The following is a 21,587-nucleotide window of genomic DNA, read 5'->3' on the forward strand; positions in this document are numbered from 1 at the left end:
GCTTCCCAAAGATGACTTGGTAGCAATGGAAAAGAAAATGGGAAGATTTAAGTCAGTAGTCAGTCCTCAGAATTCAATGAGAAATTGTTGACTTGGGCTGGATAGCATTCTATGTGGCTAGACACTAAATCATGAATTTTTAAATTATGCATAATACTAAATGTCCATTTCAAATATCACATGTTTGATTGGTTGGTGCAAGAGAGGTATAAGCTAACTGATATGAGAGACATATAAGAAAACACAGAGAGTTGTAATAAATCTATTATAGATTGAATACAATTTAACCCTGCAGGTATTCATAAATTAGGACTAATTGCTCCTCATTTGCTTATTGTCCAACCAGAACCCATTATTTTTATTTTTTTTAAAAAAACTTTCTTCTTTTTAGTTTATTTGTTCTAATTAGTTATACATGACAGCAGAATGCATTTCGATTTATAGTGCACAAATGAGGCATAATTTTTCTCTGGTTGTACACAAAATAGAGTCACACCATTTGTGTCTTTATACATGTACCTGGGGTAATGATGTCCGTCTCACTCCACCATCTTTTCTACCCCCATGCCTCCTCCCTTCCCCTTTTCCCTATCCAAAGTTCCTCCCCCCAGCCCTAGCCCATTATGGATCAGCAACGACTTATCAGAGAAAACATTCAGCCTTTGCAGAACCCATTATTTTTATAATGAATATAGTCCCTTTTCTTTTGTATTTGACCATGATACTTAATAAGACCTAAAATAGATCAATACTCATATAAAATAAAATATTCAGAACAAAATATTTCTGTCTTACTCATTTGAGAGTATTTATAGAAATAAGAGATAGGGATTTGCTGTCAAATGTATCCCTATTTGCAAATTTTGTACTGCCGGTCATATATATTACCTGTTATAAATATTACCAATTTCAATGTCACCTTCTAGTCACAATAATTAATGAATGATGGAAAGTTTTCAAATGAGCTGTCTGACCTTATTTTATTGAAGCTTAAAGAAGGCTTGTACTTTAACGGAAATAGTTGTGACCTGCTTGAACAATGGCATTCATATAAGAAAATGAGTAGACATATACATAGAAAGTTCAATGATAAAATCTTTACAGCTTAGTTTTTGATCTTTACTGTCAAATCTCTCTGCTCCTCTATATCCCACTGAGAGATTTTGGAAGTGATAATAAAGAAAACCTGGCACTTCTCTGAGAAAGTTGAATATGATGCAATCAAGGTTTCACCATTCAAAGCAAATAGTCAAATTTTTATGCTATTCACAGCCTTTTGTAATTCTGCATACTGCTTCTGATCAATTCTCTTACATATTCTTGTGGGAGAATTCAAAATTTTCAATTGTGAGACTGCTTAGATCACACAGACCCTGTATTCTGAATTTCCAAGCTTAATATATACTTTAAAGCTGAGGATTATTAAGAAGTATAAATGAATAAAATTATTCATGTCGCTAGAAGCATGAGACTTATTTCAATATTGAAGTTTTTGATCTAATTCCAAGGAATGAGTAAGAAGCATCCTAATTTAGGTTTAGCTAATTCAGTTTTTCCATGGTTTGCCCTAAAGCAAGCCAATTTTCAATGAACTAAAACAAATGATGAGAATATTTATATTCTTAAATCATTTGATTTAACACAATTTTTTTTTTCTTGATCTGGGGAATTTAAGTTACAGAAAAGTCTTAGTTTTCCAAAAGGTATTTAGACTACATGAATACTCAAGTTGTTGAATTGATATTTTAGATCTGTGGTTGTAAAAGCATGTGCTTGGTAATTATGACAGTTTCAAATACATTTTCCTTGGAAGAGAAAACACAGATGATTCATTCTTCTGTGTGTCAGGTCTGTCCACATTCCGAAGTGTACTACAATTAAAGGCGCAGGGGCAGAAATAATGACGCAGGGTGGGGGAATTTGCAATCACACAGATGGGCTTCAACACTCATATTTATCACTGATGGCTGTACAACCCTAGGCACATAACTTGCATTCACAAGCCCCATTTCTCCACTTATAAAACAGTGATGACAACATCACTATATACAAACACACACAAAAAACAGTGCTTGTAAAAAGCACAGTGTCTGCCACATAATGTCAGTTTGGCTGAGGTTACTGATTATTATTAAATACAACATAGGATTATGAGACAGGGATTATATTCACATAACACCTGAGCACTAAATAAAAGCTACATCACTACCTATATTTGCAATTTAGTCATTTATATCCTTTAAAGGTTTTTTTCCTTCTTTTTCTTCTATTTTAAAATATCTCCTCCTTAAATCATGTCTCTTTAAAACTTCTTAAGACTTCTTCCAGGGGTACAGAGCCCTCACTAGCACATCTTTTCCTGCCACAGCCTCTGATTATGTAGAAGGTGCCTGCTCTGAGCCTGTGTGTTTACCTGCCAACAATTTCATCTGGCTGAGAAGGCACCGTTGAAACGCACTCTGCTCCCCCAAAGCTTTCATAGACATCTTTCAAAATAAAGAGCTGGCTTTTACGTGGTCCTAGCATTGTGATAATGATAGCTCCAGAGTGAAAAAAAAATGTGACCCAAAAAGAGAAATATTAAATGTGTCATTAGAGAAGGTGAAGGATGCTAACCATTAGGTAGTAAACCCCTCACAAGGAAGGTTGTTTTTCAGTTGGTTTAAACACAATTGAATATTTCATGATAAATCATTACATGATTTTTTTCACCCTGAGCTCAATCTCTGGTGCCACAAAACAACAACAACAATAAAACCCCAGTAGATGTATCCATATTCTCTTTTAATTTGGTTTTGGTCACAGTATCTTAGATTTTTATATACTTGAGTGCCCTTCTCTCTACAAATGAGTAAAATTATGTCTGAACCTTAGAGGGAGTTCAAAGAATTGAGTCATGTTCTATATGTAGATTCTTCTGGGCAACCTATGCACTTATACGATCAAGTCTCCGCCATGCTTTTATTAAAGATAATATTAATGTAGATGCTGAATCCTTGGTCCAACAACAAGAAATATTCTTTCAAAGGATATATGAATTAATTGAATAAAAAGAAATCATATCTCCATGAGAGGTATATTCCTAATATAATTTCCTTTTTTATTTTAGAAATTATTTAATAATATTTGAATACTTTTATTGTTCTGACCAATTGTGTATGGTCAATAATTGTATCTGAACTCTCTGGAAGAATTTTTCTTTTAGCTTATAACCATAAGTCATTGAAATTTTTTAAAAACTTATAAACACATTTTTTTTCTTATTGAGAATTTTATAGGGCAATCAAAAAAGACTTTCATATATAACATATATTAATATAAAATTCTGAGGTATTTGGATCACTTCAGATACATTTTATACTGTTGTGCAAATGGCTAGGAGACAGATTGGTTAGGTCAAAGTCTGAGAAATCTCTGTTGAGTCTGAAAAAGCCAAAATAATAATATTTATCAAGAACAATAGACTTCAATCCAGTTGCATAAAAATTGGGTAGATTTAAGTCAGGCTGGGTGGTGCCTGCCTGTTATTCCAGCAACTTGATAGGCTGAGGTGGAAGGATCACAAGTTCAAGGCCAGCCTGGACAACTTAGTGAGACTCTGTCTCACAATAAAAAATAAAAAGGTTATTATTAGTATTATTTGATGTTAAATTTTTGAGCTCTTCATTATTCTAAATATGAATCCTCTGTTGTAAGAGTAGCTAAGCTTTTCTCCCACTCGACAGGCTGTCTTTTCACTCTGCTAATTGTGTCCTTTGCTGTGCAGAAACTTTCTAATTTGATACCATTCGGTTCATCAGTTCCTGGTTTTATTGGCTGAACCACAGGTGTTCTATTCAGGAAGTTGTTTTTTGCACCTAGCTGTTGCAGTGTTTTCCCTATGTATTTGTCTGGCAGACAGAGTTTCTGGTCTTAAGTCTTGATCCATTTGGAGTTGACTTTTGTGCAGGATTCCAGATAGGGTTCTCATTTCATTCTTCTATAATTGGATATCCCGTTTTCCCAGCACCGTTTATTAATGGGGTTGTCTTCAAAACATGTTTTTGGCATCTTTGTCTACTCCATTTATCTGTATTTCTCTTTTTTATGCCAGTACCATACTACCACGCTGTTTTGGGCTAGAGATGTGTTCAGTAGTAAAGTACCCTGAATTCAATCTCTGGTGCCACAAAACAACAACAACAACAACAATAAAACCCCAGTTGTAGGAGGCCATTCTCGCACGTGATTTGAGTTACCTCCCTGGCTAGGTGAGAGGCCCTTAGACACAGTGGTGTCAGAGCCTTCCCCACCCTGACCCAGGTAAGAGGGCTTGTCCGTGCAGAGGCGTGCCTGGCCACTGACCTGAAGACCCAATCGCTGGCCCTGACCTTGGGATGCTGCCCTCCTTAACCTTCATTGGATGGGATTTTCCTTTGAATTTTATATTCCCCAATAAAAGCTCACTCCCTGGCGAGGGCTCTCTTTCTCGCTAATCTCTTCTGTAAACCTTGCCAGGGCCACCGCATTAGGTGGCTGGAGCAGGAGCTAGGAGAAGCCGTCTCAGAGCTGGGGTTTAAAGGTAAATGAGAGTCTGTCTCTTTAATTTAAACTCACTAGCAGTTTCTTATGCATCAAACCTTCTTTTATGAAGCTCGCACTGGTCTCGTGGCAGACCCAGTAGATTTGAATGCATCCATATTCTCTTTTAATTTGGTTTTGGTCACAGTATCTTGGATTTTTATATACTTGAGTGCCTTTCCCTTTACAAATGAGTAAAATTATGTCTGAACCCTTATGTAATAGTCCCTCTTAACCATAACCTGAAACGGCCACCACTTGGCTCTGTGTTCTATCACTTCTAGATCGTTCTTAGCAATCAAGCTTGTTGTGTGCTATTTCACTTCTTAGCAAATGAATAAAAAGTTCAAGCTTGACTTTGGTGGTACTAAATTAGCCAGTGGTTAAAATATATTTGTTGCAAGAAGTGTGGCTGTGAGAACCTCAAAATAATATGAGAAATTTTAGATCATGTTGATATACATAGCAACAAAACATTTATCATCTTGACCACTGTAAAGTGTACATTTCATTTGGGGTACGTATATTCACACTGTTTTGCACGCAGTCTCCAGAAAGTTTTGCACAACTGAAATAATGTACTACCTACCCACTAAACAGTAATTCCCCCTCACCCTTTGACAACCCGCTCTACTCTGTTTCTATGCATTTGACTACTCTAGAAGCCTCATGTCAGTGGAATCATATAGTTGTGACTGGATTGTTTAGCTTATCATGATGGCATAAATATTCATCCAAATTTTAGCACATTTCAGAATTATTTTTCTTTCTTAAGGCTGAATAATATTCCTTGTATGGATAGACTACATTTTGTTATCCTTCATCCATCAGTGTATACTTGCTTGCTTCCATCTTCTGGCTATTGTTTATAGGTGTGCAGATATCACTTTGCAATCCTGCTTTTAATTATTTTGGGTGTATACCCAGAAGTGAAGTTGCTTGATCAAACATTAAATCTTTTTTTCAAAAGATGAATATTTTTTAATTTTTTGAGCAACCATTATTATGTACCTATCATTTTACATTCCCACCCAGAAGGCATGTAGATTACAATTCCTTCATATCCTTGCCAACACAATTATTTTCTGTTTTTTTAAAAATAATTATAATCCTAATGGGTATGAAGTAATCTCTTACTGTGGTTTTAATTTTCATTTCTCTAATGACTAGTAACATTGGATACCTTTTTCATAAGATATTTGTTAAAAGACGATTTTAAGTGCCAGTATTCTTCTTTAAGAAGATGAGAATTTCTTTCTCACACAATAACATTGAGAGAAATCTTAGTAAACTTTAGTAAGATATAATGCTATAAAGCACTATCCAAAGTTCAAAATAATGAAATATTAATATTCTGCTATGGTTTCTCAGTTAGTCAAGAATATTTCTTTTAAAAAACCTGTATAGTTAATCTTTCATCCCTTGCTTTAACTCATGAATTTTCTTATCTCGAAATTCCTCTCAAACAGCTATAAGCTTCCATTTTTCAACTATTTTATTATAAGTGACCAGAAAAATGCATGTCTTTATTTCTCATGAAATGGAAGCAAGAAATAAATATACCATACTAAAAAAATTATCAAAAAATAACAATAACCAATTTCTCTTACCTAAGTCTATGTGATTTTAATAATGTCATGTGTAGGATTGTTTATTATTTGCTGAATTTACCTACCCAGCATTAGGCACCAGACATCCAAAGATGAAACAAGATAGTCTGATCTAAAAATACAGTCTAATGACAAGAGCAGTCAAGAAGCTCATCAAATTTAATACAGAATGAATGACATATGGACAATGAGAATAAATTGCTCAATATCTTATGGGAGAAGAGCACGATAATAAGTTAGAACCCAGCATGTACTAAGGGAAGAGGTATGAGATGTGAGCTAAGAGAATGAGGTAAATACATAGTGTACTTTGGAAATATTTGAAGATATCAAATACATAATCAAAGTTTTTCCATAAATCCTGTTAAGTTCATCCTCAATTTCTCTTGACCTTGCATTTTAATTGTGGTTCAGTACTTGTATCTCAATAAGTAACTTGAATGGATTGATGTGTACAGATTTAAATACCTCACTGATTATTGCTTGAATTTTACACAAGTTGAAACAAACAATAATGTTTTATCTGTCTCGTTTTACAATCATAATCTTACAAGGTCATTTTCTATATAATTTATTTTGCATTAAATTTGTACTTCCTTGTTACACAGAAGTGGGAGAATTTATAGTCCATAAAACAGTTTCATGTTTTATAAAAAGTTTTTTATCTATTTTATTCTCACTGCCAAGGCACTGATTTCCTTAGGAACTTATATTATCAAATTTATTTAACTTAAAAACTTTGATTAGAAGTGATGATATAGAGAGGGAGAAGTCACCTTAATATTTGAACTTACAGATTGATAGTTTTAAATTAGCAGTGAAGTTGAGGTGCTCTGTTAGAGATTTGTGCTTGAGCTAAAATTAAGCTCTTGGGTGAGATGTGGTTTCAGGTTCTGATGGCTTTTGAATGGAATTAATATCAAATAATTTCTGATTTGACATTATCTGATGCATACTGAGAAGCATCAAACACAGTTCTATCATTGTGCATCTGAGCACACCGAGATGAACAGAACTCAAGTAATTAGATCAAGGAAATACAATTAGAGTAATAAATTGTAATATAACCAGACATGTAAGTAAGTCCTCCACTTTGAGTGAATTAGTTAGTAATAAAGAATAATAGAAATATTCCCTCTTTGGGAGATTTATTGAAATTTGGTGATATATATATATATATAATCACTTGCATAAATCTGCTCTTATTTTTTGCATATGAAGGTTGCTTGCCCCTATACTAAGCTAAATAAAAGAGGTCATACTCATGTAGAATTTTCTTTGAATTGAAGGGCTTACATAAATTGAAATGCTTACAAAGAGATAAAAGGGAATGCATTCAGAGACAAAAAATTGCAAGCAGAACTAATGTAGAAATAAGAGAAGTTGTCCCATTTTGAGTCTTGCTTTCTGAGTGTCATTTTCTCTCTCCACACTTGTAGTTATAAAGGCAGTTATGTTCATATTCCCCAGCTTTCATGAGCATTGGCTGATGTTAGTCCTTCTCTCTGCAGGCTGAGTTCTGAGGGTAATGGGGGGGGGGGAAACCCAGTTATTTGGGTCATTCAGTTCTGCTCTTTCGCTTCTATTGGGAGGGAAACTCTGGAGGAATCCATTCAACCATCAAACCTCTCTATTCTCTTTCCTTAGACCATTTCTATCAAAAGTCTTTATTTTTAAACTGTTCTTCTTTGGTTGGTGTCACTCATGTACATTGCTATATGAGAATCTGGGTTCAAGGACCACTTTAACTGCAATCTCCTTTAATCTCCTTTAATGGTGGTCATGGACATGTCTTGATTTTGTGCTTGTTTTGCTTAAGATTTTGTTTCATTTTTTTTTTTTACAGCAGTTTTAGGTCTCCAGGACGTGTCTTGTTTAATCAATGAAAAACTAAAGTAGCTAACATGTACCAAATGTTGCCTCTTGTGTCTGCTCTAATTTAATCCTGGAAATCTGTGTAAAATAGAAATTATTTATCCCACAAGGTCTCACAACTTTGATACAAAACCAAAGCTGAATGTGGAATCTTTTGCCACTGGTCTGTAGTGTTACCACTATGCAGCTTCTCTCTCAAGGACACAGCTCTTTCCACTTGGTAGAGTTCACCTGAAAGCTGAATGAAATGAACAGCACTCCATATTCATTGTGGTTCTGGTCAAATATTAAGAAATAATTATGTCTGCATTAGAAGATTAAACACAATCTAAAATGTTAATTTGCCAATATTTCTTCCTCATGAAGGATATAATCTGATCCTTAGTTTTAGATATCTTATGATACATAGGCATTTCCAACTTCCATATATTATTAACCTTAATCTCTTAATATTCAGTTCACATGAAAATGGAAAAATGCAATGCTATTCCTAATAAAATATATCAAGTATGCTGAGTTACTTTTTAATTTTTTTTTTTTAGAAACATACAAAGGGTTATTTCAAAAAGCAGAGGCACATTCAAGGGAAAATGTGTGCCTACTCCAGAAGGAGAGACAACTATGCTCCTTTTATTTAGAAAAACATAATGTTACTCTATTTTGACTCAAGGGTGTTAGCAGTTTTAGTGTTAGCATTAATTTGTTTTCTTTTAATTATACAATTACTGCATTCATTTTCCTTAGTAAAATGGAAAAACATCCCAATTGCCAAATGCCGATGATATTTTCTTAGGGTTTTAATGTGTAGTCTCATTAGGTTTCTGTTTTCCAGCTGGTAAAAGTTTATGAAGCCAGAATTTGTTTCTCTTGGGGGAATTTTGCTTGCACATTTTAAAGATAACAATTGCCATTTTCCTCTGGTGATTTGCATCAATACTTGCCCTTCATTATCACAGCCAAAATAGTTTTTCACTTCGAAGTCTCACACAGTTTTGATACATTTCATCTGTTCTTCCAAAAACACGAATAGAATACCTGCTGCATATTTTTTTAAAAAATATTTTTGGTTCTTCATCTTTAGAAGTGTATGTTTAGAGAAAGTCTAGGAAGCAACATGAGATTTGTTTTAGACCTTTAGAAAACATTGACTTGAAATGGGTGTGGTGGCACATGCCTGTGATTCCAGCTACTTGGCAGGCAGGAGAATCACAAATTCAAAGCCAGGTTGGGTACCTTAGGAGGCTCTGCCTCAAAATAAAATTTAAAAAAAAAAGGGCTGGGGATGCAGCTCAGTAGCAGAGCGCTGTGGGTTCAAGCCACAGTACAAAAAAAAAATATATATATATATTTTGATTTGAACTTTAACTCTAAGCATCCTTGTCTGGTTGCTTTAATAATTAAACAGATAAAAATAACTATTTATGGTTTTAATTATGGTATTTCTAAAAAGACATAAACTTAAGCTCCATCTGCCCTTTGGTAATATTGCTCTATCCACATGAAATTTTAAATGAAAATGTATGTCAGCAGAACACTGGGATTCTCTTGGATTCCTCTCTACTTGGGTTGGTGCATCCAGAGAAAAAAATGCAGTAAAGAAATAATTTTGATGATGCTATTTTTATTCAGATACATGCAGAAAATTGATAATAACTGAGATTTGATTTCATACCTCACATTGGCTTTCAAATAAATTTTCTTCTAATTTGGCTTCACAACTCTGATTGGTGGATATTACCCCCAGTTTAAAGAGAGGACATACAAATTCTGAGGAGTGAGTAGCAAGTCCAGTCCCTTTGTTAGTACAATTATACTTGGGAGTTCTGCTCACAGCCTTGTTAGAAAAGCTCCTCTACATTTTCCAAGATTAGATGCCATGAAATAAAAGAAAAAAAAAATGGAGTAAGCACTTCTAAAGTGATTTAAATTACAAGGTATTTAAACCTTTCTCTTTCACCTTGTAATTTAAATTATAAAACACTTAAGCCTTAGATTAGAACTTTCCATTTAAGGAAATATTTTATTTTTTTATTTTCTTTTTTTTTTCCTCTGAGTGTGAAAAAGAGAAATATCCCTGGAAAAGATAGACAAATCAAGACTGCTCTTAGAGAAAGTCTATGAAGCGATGTGAGATTTGTTTTATACCTTTAAAAGACATTGACTTGAAATGGTGTGGTGGCCATGCCTGTGATCCCAGACACTAGAGAGGCTGAGGCAGGAGGATCACAAATTCAAGGCCAGGTTAAGTACCTTAGGAAATCTTTTATTTTGTTCACAGCTGCAAACTTTTTTTGAGACATTCCTGAAGACAAGTTCACCACTTCAGGCATTTGATAATATGAAGGAAACAATCAGCAAACTTCTTCTGGCTGCTGAAGTCTTCAGTGAAACGTCTACTCTGGGACCAAAGACCTTCCATAGGTAAAAATGAATTTTAATTTAAAAAAGAGAAGAAAATATCTGTCTTCCAAAAATTGTTGGTATGATCTTCTACATACATATGGATCCTAAAACTTCAGAGCATGTTGTGCACTTGTTAGTAACCAAATATTGGTGACAAGAAATAAAACACAAAATCTTAAAATTAATTTTTAAATTGTAGCTTTCTTTCAAATTCAGCTATTTCTAGTATATAGACTTAGTATTTGTTGGTTGCAGTGTTACCCATACCTAATAAATGTTATTCTTGGCTATCTAAGTGTTTCAAAATGTAGAGAAGGAAACAAACATCTTTATTAATGTGTTTAGTAACTCCTAGCCTTGTATTTCAGTATGTTGAGTATAATTGATTGCCTTTGTTCTAAGGGCATACTAAATTGAGTATATATATAAAAAAGAGAGGTTCCTTAATTTATTACACTCATTATTATACTTTGTACTTGAATAGGCATCTCACATGTAGGAATAGGAGAGCTTTTTTCCCCTCCATATTAAAATTTTCATGGAATAACTTCATAGTTTAAAGTGTTATGAATATGTTAGATATACTTGCACTTTCTTTAAGAAACAAAACAAATTCCAAATCCAAGAATCAATTATATGTAATTTTTGGTTACAGATATTGACATTTAACTATGTAGTCATCAACTATATGATACCAAGTAGTAGAGTCAGTGAACAAAGAGAATATATTTTCATGCTGTCTTATGTTTTTATTTCAGATGTAGATTATGCTTTCAACTTTTAACTTTTGATATTGGTTATGACAGTCTCAGGTACCCTATAGTGCTTCAGGTGAGTTGCCAAAGGCCCAGTGGTGTGAGCTTCCAACTCCTGGTGAAGGGTGTGTGTGTGTGTGTGTGTGTGAGAGAGAGAGAGAGAGAGAGAGAGAGAGAGAGAGAGAGAGAGAGAGAGAGAGAGAGATTTTCATTTACAATCACAAACTGATAAACAGTAACCTGAATTAAAGCCATTATAGGCTCATATGCATTGTGGTTTTGAAATCAATTAGTATGTCAGGATTCTATGAGTTCCAATCCCCACTGTGTGTTCCTGTTCATGTAGAACAAACATGAATTTTTCCATGGTTCAGCCACTGTTTATGAAAAAAATGTGAAATAAACCTAAGTATTTGTTAAATGAGAGGAGCAAGATGTATAATGAAAAATAGTAGACTGCATGGTGCATTCACATAGTGCTATTAAAAGGGTAACTCTTATTCTTTGTGTTGGAACATTTAGTTTTAAATTGGTCTGTTTTAATTTAAAAATCCATGGGGATTTTTGAGATTTTTTCCCTAGTATAAATACATAGAAATTAGAGTGCTTTTGTATACTTTTTTTCTTCTTCTTGAATTCGGCAAACACTCTCATATCATCTCCCCAAACATATTTTTTTTTCTTCTAAAATAGCCCTCAGGGGCAAGAAGGTAAAAACCAATTTGGTTCAACTAGTCTACAGGAAGCTCTTTCTTGAGTTCTGGTGTGGGAAGAAGGGAAGATAAATAAAATAGCATGAATAACCAAAATTCAAATTCATATAGCATTATTTGTTTTCAAACTATAATTCAGGAAAAGCAATTATAGATATTTGGTTGAATAACTTTAAGATTTACCTATAAAATTTTGAAACTTTGGCCAGGTGCAATGGCACATGTCTATAATCTCAATGCCTTGGGAGGCTGAGGCATTTGAGGCCAGTCTCAGCAACTTAGTGAGGCCCTAAGAAACTTTGTGAGAACCTGTCTCAAAAAAAAAAAAAAAAAAAAAAAAAAAAAAAAAAAAAAAGCCTGAGCCTGTAGCTCAGAGGTAAAATGCAAAAAAAGTTTCTTTTTCCTTTTGAAGTTTATGAAATGACATCTTATAATGACCAATTTAGCTTTACTTTGTACACATATCTAATAGTTGATATTAGGCTTTTAAAAATGTGTACTTCAGAAAAGTGTTCTGTATTATCTTTGGTGAACAAAGATTCTTCAATTATAGATGGCTTTAAGATAAGCTAATGTTAGCTTATCTTAGGTTACATGACTTAATCACAGTTAAATTTCTTACCTTAAAGAATTGAATCTTTAAGAAAACATATTTATAAAACTGTTGACCTCCAAAAAGACCACTAGATGTCAGGTCTGATCTACAAACAACAGGAAATAAATCATGTCTTAGAAGTAATTCCACTGAATTAATTCATGGAAACTATTCACTGTGCTTTGACTCTTTCAAAGGTGCACGAGCATTTGAATTTTCAAGATGATGATAACATGGATTTTGAGGACCAAAATACAGAAGAATTCTTGTTAAAAGACACTTTCAATTTTCTCTTCTCCAATGACTCTTCGCTTTCCTTATTTTCAGAGATATTTCAGAGACTTTATAGATCTGGTGTATTTAAGGTGAGTGCCAATTTGTGTGCTGATGAATGTTTTTTCAGGTCTTCTTTAGAAGGTGACATTTTCTTTATTATGTAATTAAACAATCTGAGAATTTGTTTGAAATTAATTGACATCTATGTTGCACCTCTCATTTTTTTTTCTGACCTGAGGAGCAACATTTTTAAATCAACTAAGTGTGTGCATAAATGATTGTGATAAAATTGTGGGTTGAAAATGAAATAAAGCAGTTCATAATTCAGAAGGAATGTTTGTGTATATTACAACTAAAGCATATTGTATATTACAGAATACTTTTAAAAGAGTGTTGGAACTTTTTGAAGGCAGTCTAGATAGCAGAAAGTGCTTCAGATGGACATCAGAGATTTAAGTTATAACTTTAATATTTTAAAGCATTCACATTTGTTAACGTGTATAGCCAGATGCTGATGATACTTCAGAGTAGCACTGGTGAAGTTTTATGGTTAGCACAAATTTGCTTGATACATAAAATATTATACAGATTCCTGAGTATTATTCCCTATATATATATTTTTTAAATTTTATAACCTATATTTTAGAGTATTTGGAGGAAGGTTATGAAAGGTCTCATAAAGATCAATGTTCTATTTCTCCTGCTCTTGAAAAAGTGAAAGTGGGAAAACCTAAAGTATGTGAAACCTCAAATGCCAATGTCCCATATATAGGTTCATTAGTAAATATTCATTAAATGCTCTGAAGGCTACAGGAGACTCCTGCTGCTTTCTCAAACCAATTTGTCACACCCATTCTCTCTCTTGTTCACCTCCTCAACCTTACTACCAAAGCATCATCATGAAGCTTTTTCATCCAGGTTGTCTTTGTCAAATATGAGGTCTACTTATATTGTGACAAATTAAAGTTACTTTGCACTATGTAACATTAATTTTCTTATCTGTTTATAGAGTTTAAAATTTGGCTTATGAAGTAGGAGGCAATTGGGGTAAAAATGATTTAAACTTTAGCTATTGCTTATGATTTTTCCCTCCTATTATTATAGGGCGAAAATGAAAACTATCAAAAGAACCTAAATCAATGTTTGGCTTTAGAAGAAATTGACTCAATTATGACTTTCATAAAGGAACTTGGGAGTCTGGGGCAGTTTCAACTGGTAAAACAAAAGTGATATTTGACACCTCTTGATTATTAAGATTATAAAAGATTGGCGTTAAATTACCTGCTTTTGACTTCAAACTAAAGATTCCTTCTTTCTTTCAGAAATCTAAATAGTAGATGAGCAAGATTTATGTTTTACTTTAAGAGTCTGTACAAAACCCATGACTTATCAAAGATAAGAAAAATATATGGGATTAGTATAGCTTCCAGGATTTGACAGTTTTTAAGGGGAAAATGTTAACATTTTTCTAAAGAAGTTTTGCTTTTAGCCTTGGGACATTTACATACAACCTAAGTTTATTTCTGCTTTTTATATTTTTTTAATTTGTATAAAATCAATATAATTGAACAAAATAAAAACATTTTAGAAAACTACCTAAATCTTAATTTGTTTTAACTATGTAACAAATGTCAGAGAAAGAAAATGTAAATAAGTTTTACTGGTTTCAGCTTATAAAAGGAGTATTTGTATGTATTTTCTTGGACTTTGTTAATTTATTAATCAGTATCTAAGGATGATTTATTATATATAATGAGTATGCTCAGTGAAAACTTTGTTTTTACTTCTGCCATTTATACAAATAGACAATAATGATTTACATTTTTCCATCTAAGATTTGTTCATGTAAAACATCCTTTTAAAACAATATTTTAAAAGTCCATTAATAATTCATCATTAATCTGACATATGGCTTGAGCCTTTTTCTTTTTTTTTAATTTATGTATACATATCTGTTGTATGAGCTGTACCCATTTATTGAGTTAATTAATGAATGTTTGACATTTGCTTTTATAATTTAGCCCATATTTTGGAGGTTTCAAAATAAGCTTATTTCCTCAAAGATAATTTAGTTTATATATTTCTCATTTTGATTGATTTAAATATAGTGCTACATATATGGTAATTTAGTTCAATACTATAGTTAAGATGCTGTGACTATAGAATATCTCTTGGCATAATGCAAAAAAAAAAAAAAAAAAAAGAACTAAAGAGTTATTTTGCAGAAACCAGATAACCAGAGGTTATTTTCATTTAATTTTTTAGTGAGAGGAATACTTCTTGCCCTGATGTAATTCACTTATAACAAAGATGATTTGTCCTTATTTTTCCCGATGGCTGATTCCTTCTGTTATTTAGCTGCAGCAAGATATGTTAGTTAACTTTAACAAGAAGGAGAAATCCATTTCTCCTCAATGGAAGGCAGAGAAGAACCCATCCCATTTGGAAATGTGATTATTGACAAAATTAGTTCCTTATACAAAGAGGCATCTACCTTAACAACTGCCCAGAAAAATTAAATTACAGTACTGATCAATCAACAAATTTATTTTAAAAAATATCTAACTGGATATAAAACCTTTCCTAGTAATATTACATTTTAAGTTATTTTCCATAACTTATGCGGATACTTTGTGTTTTAATATTTCTTCTCAGCTCTTTCCATCTACCACTCCTGGGATTCGATCTTTGATGCATGAATTTTACGATACAACAAATCCTTTGGGAAAACCTGGCTCAGTCCTGACCCAGTACTGGTCTCTTTTAAATGTATTTGAACAATTTTGGCTCCTGAATAAAAAAGCCCAGCTACATCCACTGGAATGGTAAGGTAGCCACAAATTTGAACTATGCAATCCAAAAAAGTCTCCAGTCTAAAGATTGATTTCAAAAGGCTTTGCTAACATTAAAGAAAGCAACAAAAAGAAATGTGTCCAAAAAAATTCATAATCTGGAAAATAAATGTCTTTAAAACATTGAAACCATAATGATTCTGGTGGTCTTTAAACACTGTAACAAAAATATATCTAACCGTTTTTAAACCAACAAGACTTGACTCCTCCATAAAATAATGCTCAAATTAAAAGTTTCAATATAGTTTCATTCCATGGTACATATCTTTGCATTACTGGCAGCAAGAGAGAGGAAAGAATTAGGTGAGATTTGTTTGCAGCAAGAGAGGAAAGAATTAGGTGAGATTTGTTTCACGAACCATCTGACTGCAACCTGATACAGTAATAGTATTTATTTAGAGGGTCTTAGAAGCATGACTGTATTCTGGGCAAATCTAAATTTAGGTACACTTAGTCTTTTTATTTGCTTTGTTTTGGTAAGGTACCTTCCCGTCCTGATGGGAGGCAGTAATGAAGGAGATATGTAGGCGATGTGTTAGTTAATGGTACAGGTGATGCATTGGTGCCTTCAGAAGTTGGCAAAGGGGCGGTACCTAAGATTTTGTCTACTTTTCTTTTATATGGATAGAATCGAGAAAATCTGACTTTTCTACTGCCAGGCAAACAGAATTAAACCTAAACCTCCTAGGAAGATGAAAGAGTAATCCACATGGCACACTCATTTGCATCTCTTGTAGTCACCCTGGGGATGGCAGCAGTTTTATTGACTTACACTTTATTTCCTTCTGCCTCCGGAGGTATTGAAAATAATTCTAGAAGAAACCCTTTTTGTAATTAAAAAATACAAATAATCATGTATTTGAAGACTTCTTATAACATCTCCCAAGATCAGAACCCATCCTACTTGTCAAACTTTATGAACTTGGCCTTATTCCCTTAATACATGGAAGTAGTAGGCCTGACAGAAGGTTTTGTTTGTGTACTTGAAAATTAAGTTTTAAATAATATAGCTCAAAGCCACTTTGCTTTCACTTTGCACTTGCTCGAATAATGCAAGACTGTCTCATGCCCTATTATAGATAAGTGAAGAACAGGCTGGATTTCCCAAGGAGCCTATTAACAGATTGTTTTTAACATTGAGTAAGTTCCCCTGATATATACACAAGCTTTTGAAAGTTTGTTCTCTAGCAAGTTTTCTCAAGCTGCACATATGCTGTAAGGTTAAGTATTTCACTACTCTTACATTCAGATGATTGTATTCCCTTCCAGTAAGGAAACATACTGATAATGGTCAGTGTTGAGGATAATTTGAAGAGAGCAGGACTTTTTTCAATTGCACATACATGGATTAGCAGGCAAGGTTCAGAACCTTATGACTCCATTTCCTCATCTTTAAAATATAGATTATATTATCTGCCATGTATTAGTTCAGTAAGATCACATAAAATAGCTTCCGTGTGCCTGATGCTGTGGCACAGGTATGCAGTAAATTTAAGTATGCTTTTATTTTCATGCTTTTATACCATAGGATGGTCACTTTAGCTTCTATAGTGGGGATAACTCTTTTCTTTTTTTACAGGAAAACAAAAAGACATTTGAAAGAATTACCTAGATTAATATTAAAACAAGTAAATTTTAGATTCTTACCAAAAAAAAAAAAACAATTAATATATTGCTCCTAGTAAATTTTTTAAAAATTCAGTTTTAATTATCTTCAATTTATCAGTGAGCATATGCATATTTAATGATCATACATGCAAGAAGGATGCATATTGTATACATTTTCCAAATGAGGAAACTGAGGTCCTAAGATGATGGATTATTTACTCACATTGGATAGCTACTGTAAATAGAATTGGGACTATGACCCTGGCTATCTCATCCATGGTCCAGTACATTTTTCCAGTGCATTATGCAGACAGAATGGTCATCATTGCTTCTGCCTTGAAAATGGTCACCTCCAAGATTTTCTATAGAAAAAGTCAATAAATCATAGACTACCTATGGAGTCTAATGACCATTCTATTTTCTAAATCAAGACCATTTGCTTGTAGTAACTAGGTGAGGAAAAATAAAGTCAGAACATAGCAGTAGTAGATAATAGCTATTGCAATGTGCCCCAAGGCTCAGAATCCAGAAGTCCAATTGAATTAGTATAATTCTGAATAGAATGGAAATCTTAAAACTCATATTTGTGCACCATCTGCTAATTTTCACTTTGCTAGAAATACAGTTATATTTGTATTTTGCTCTAAGGAAATGCTTTCCAAGAAAATCCATGTGGATTCAAAACAAATAATTTATTCATAAAATTACCCAAGAAATCACTACAAGATGCCTTTCTATACAGAATGGTCATCATTTCTATACAAAGTACCTCATTCCATTAAGATAGTAACATTTCCAAAATTCAGTTTATGTGCATTTCATGTTGCATCTTTTGCAAGATATATTGCTGGAATTAAGATTGCAATACAATTATCACACCTTCGGACATTAGTGAAATATTGAATTCCTTGACTATTCTTAATTCTCATTCTGATGGTTATATCTTAAAGGAATTTAATATACACTGTTCATCTCTGCTCTGCTGCAATGCCCAGCACAAGATCTGAGACAATAAATATGTATAAAACATATATAACATAGAGCATTTTATTTAATTCGCATAGCATCCTTGTTAAGTAAGGCAAGTATTGTTATCTCCACTTTGCTGGGGTGAAAAGAAAGACCCATTAGAATAGGAAAGTCATGTCAGGGGCCTCCAAACCATCTTCTGTATCATCAGGACCAGCAGTTATCTTGTCTGAAATTTAGATTATTTTGATCCCAAATATAAGAATTTAAAGGACATTCTGGCCAAGTAGTTAGTTATACAACAGAGAAAAAGAAGTGCATTCAGTACATTATTATCTGACCTTTTTCTGTTCCTGACCAATTATCAGAGTTCAAGGGACAGAAGACTTAGTGACATAAGTCCTTACTGCATGCTACAATTAGTTTTCTCATATTCTGGGTATGTTTTTCCCAGGTTATGTCTCAGAGTTTCCAAGCCTTTTTTGCTTCAAAAACTGTGTAACTTTAGCCAGAGATTCCAATAACAATGTGCGTTTTTGAATCACTTCTGTTGGACCCAGGCTATCTGAGATTGCTCAGTGTTGGACTGAAGAGTGACTTTTTGCCCTGGTTTGCTTCAAATGTGCTTCTACTGATTAGAGATGATGAGATTTCCACCCATCTCCCTGGCGGCTCACTTGCCAGTCTGGAGGAATAAAATCCAGAAAGTGTTTCTTTGTCTTCATCAAAATAACTGTGCCCACATGGAAGAAAAGATAGTGTACTTGATGTAATTTCCATGAATTGTGTTTGCGTCATTGATCCAGGGTTGTTTGACATTGTATTTGCAGGACTTCTTTCATAGAAGACGAGAACATTGAAAACCCTCCAGTGTCATTTGATACACATGAAATCAAAAAAGGTAAAACCATATAGTCCCACTTATTTTAACATAAAATAAGAATTGCCTGACCAAGATTTGTGTGTGTGTGTGTGTGTGTGCGTGTGTGTGTGGTTAACTGCATTAGCCATCAAAATTGAATATTAGACAAGGAGCTGTTGTTTTTCCTCAAAATTAGAGTTTTCTTCCTATAGATTAGAGAGTTGGGAAAAGTACACGGAAAAAAGTATTATGATGCTGGTGGATGCATAAATTAGAACAACATATATTAAGGGGTCATTTAGCAACACATAAGAAAAACTTTAAAGATGATTCTTACAGACCAGGAATTCCACTGCTGGATATTCATTTTAAGGAAATAATTAAGAACATATAAAATTTAATTAAATAAATCAGGAATAAAAAGCATTTAGAAGCACTATTGCCATGACAGTAGATTAAATGTATAAATGAAGCTAGAGTCATCCAGCGAAATTCTACAGAGCCATTTCAATATCATGGAAAAATATCTATGACATGAAATATGTTTAGGATATACAAATAAATGTAGCAGTTGGCTACTAGCAATAGAAACCCTAAGGAAAATTAATGGTGATTTTGATTTTATGTCTTATGCTTATCTGTTTTCGCATTTTTTCCTTCTAAATTATACCTGAGATTTTTTTCATAAGAAAATATTTCTAATTTTAAAAAGAAAAAAGGAAAGCAACCACCCATGTGTCTACAAATTTTTTTGAAAATCTAGGTTTTTCTATTATAAACTAGGATTTAATCAAATACGTGGTTCTCATTGGTGCCCCAGCCTCTAGACCAGCAGCATCAACATTGATAGGAACTTAGAGATTCAAAGCTCCTGATTCATGATCTCTTGATGAAGCTTAGTAATTTGCATTTTAACAAGCCTCTCAGATAAGTCCAGAGCACACAAGAGTTTGAGAACCACTGATTGAACAAAATGAATCAGTTGGCTTAGTGCAGAATTAATCATAAAGGGGTATTATGACTCCTTTTCTCTCTCCTACCATTTTTCTCTTTAAATGGATAGCTTAAGCACTCTGTATGTTCTTATTCATTTATTTATTCATGAACATTTATGAAGGAGTTTTTTAAAGATAGATGTTTGGCTAAATTCAGAAACTTAAACAAATTGCAGTGTAACCAACTGAATAGAATTTCTGAATTCTAATGATTTAAGAAATTATAGTCACTGAATCATAGAACTAGGAGGATCTTCAATAGATAACTTTCAGGCAAAGGATGACATTAAGACCATTCATTTTCACCTTTAATATTATCTTATTTGAAAGTGAATGAAAAAGCTTTCCTTTTTAAATCAAACAGCTTTTGTTTTATTGTAATTATTGGTTTTACTTAGAAATGCTCACTGGTATTATAAAAGCTAATAAAATGTATTTTATTAAATTATTCTTTGAGTTAATTAAACATGTGTTTTAAATTTTAATTAATAGTTTTAACTTAAAATTGACATCTCTTTTTTAGCTGCAGCTCCACAAATTATGAACAAAAATAAAGATATACATTGCAGTAATGGTGAGTTGATATCAAAGTGTTTTGGCAACATAATCAATGGTTAGGCACAGTTGCTTTGGAAAAAAGAAGTCAGTTTTACATATTCATGTATCTTTAGGCTGCTAGTTTGATTAAAATTTGAGAAGTTATTGTCTTTTTGATTGAGTTAATATCCATCCATTTTGCATGACCAGAGTGAAAGGATTATAGCATAAACTGTTATGTTTATTTCAGGATAATAACTTCTAAACTCATTTGGAGGGACCCAAGGGGTTCTAAATCTTTATTTTGGAGGTCTCTCAAGTGGAAGAGTTTGCTATGATGCATTGTACTTGAGTAGAATTTTCTTTAAATAGTTAAGCATTTTAAGCCAATTTTCAATTAATTTTATTAAAATTCATGAATTGTTTTTAACAAAGCCACAATAAAAGAAAATATAAATTTTAAGTTTATATAAACTTTAAATTTAAAAATAGTCCCTTTCACTCTGGCCAGTATTATTATAATGGTCTTGAAAATATATCTTTCTAAAGAGCCTGGCTTTTTTAAGGTCAAGATTAGAAAATGCCTTAGTTAGATTATGAAATTGGACCTTCAGATGCTTTGTTCTAATCTCCTGTAATTTTTTAAATTCTGTATAATACATCATGCAAAAATAAGAGTTCTACATAGTATGTTTTTGAAAATGTGTAATTTTTAAAATATATCTGTGTCTATATCTATCTATATGTGGTGCTAAAACATGCTTAGAAAACTTTTTACAAAAAAATGCTTTTACAAATAAAATATCAATTCAATAAAACATTGAAGTTGAAAAAAATAGAATGTATAGACATAGGTTTAACTTATTATAAATAAAAGTCTAATTTAAACAAACCTAATTTGTTATCTTATAATGCTTCAATCATAATGCTTTAACACTACCACTAAAATCGTGGTAGATGAAGAAGCAATGTAATAA

At 32.9% G+C, this 21,587-nt stretch overlaps 1 protein-coding gene across 2 annotated transcripts in view; it reads left to right on the top strand.

Annotated features, from left to right (window-relative positions):
- Nucleotides 1-21,587, top strand: part of Cped1 (cadherin like and PC-esterase domain containing 1) — a 253,823-nt gene that overhangs the window by 108,644 nt on the left and 123,592 nt on the right. For both annotated transcript variants that reach the window (XM_027926517.2, XM_071612805.1), the window contains 7 exons: nt 10,324-10,466; nt 11,207-11,279; nt 12,709-12,876; nt 13,892-14,002; nt 15,443-15,612; nt 19,047-19,117; nt 20,597-20,647. In XM_027926517.2, coding sequence (XP_027782318.2) covers nt 10,324-10,466; nt 11,207-11,279; nt 12,709-12,876; nt 13,892-14,002; nt 15,443-15,612; nt 19,047-19,117; nt 20,597-20,647 — 787 coding nt within the window. The remainder of the gene's footprint in view (nt 1-10,323; nt 10,467-11,206; nt 11,280-12,708; nt 12,877-13,891; nt 14,003-15,442; nt 15,613-19,046; nt 19,118-20,596; nt 20,648-21,587) is intronic.

This window comes from Marmota flaviventris, chromosome 1 (assembly GCF_047511675.1).
Source record: "Marmota flaviventris isolate mMarFla1 chromosome 1, mMarFla1.hap1, whole genome shotgun sequence".
Lineage (NCBI taxonomy): Eukaryota > Metazoa > Chordata > Mammalia > Rodentia > Sciuridae > Marmota > Marmota flaviventris.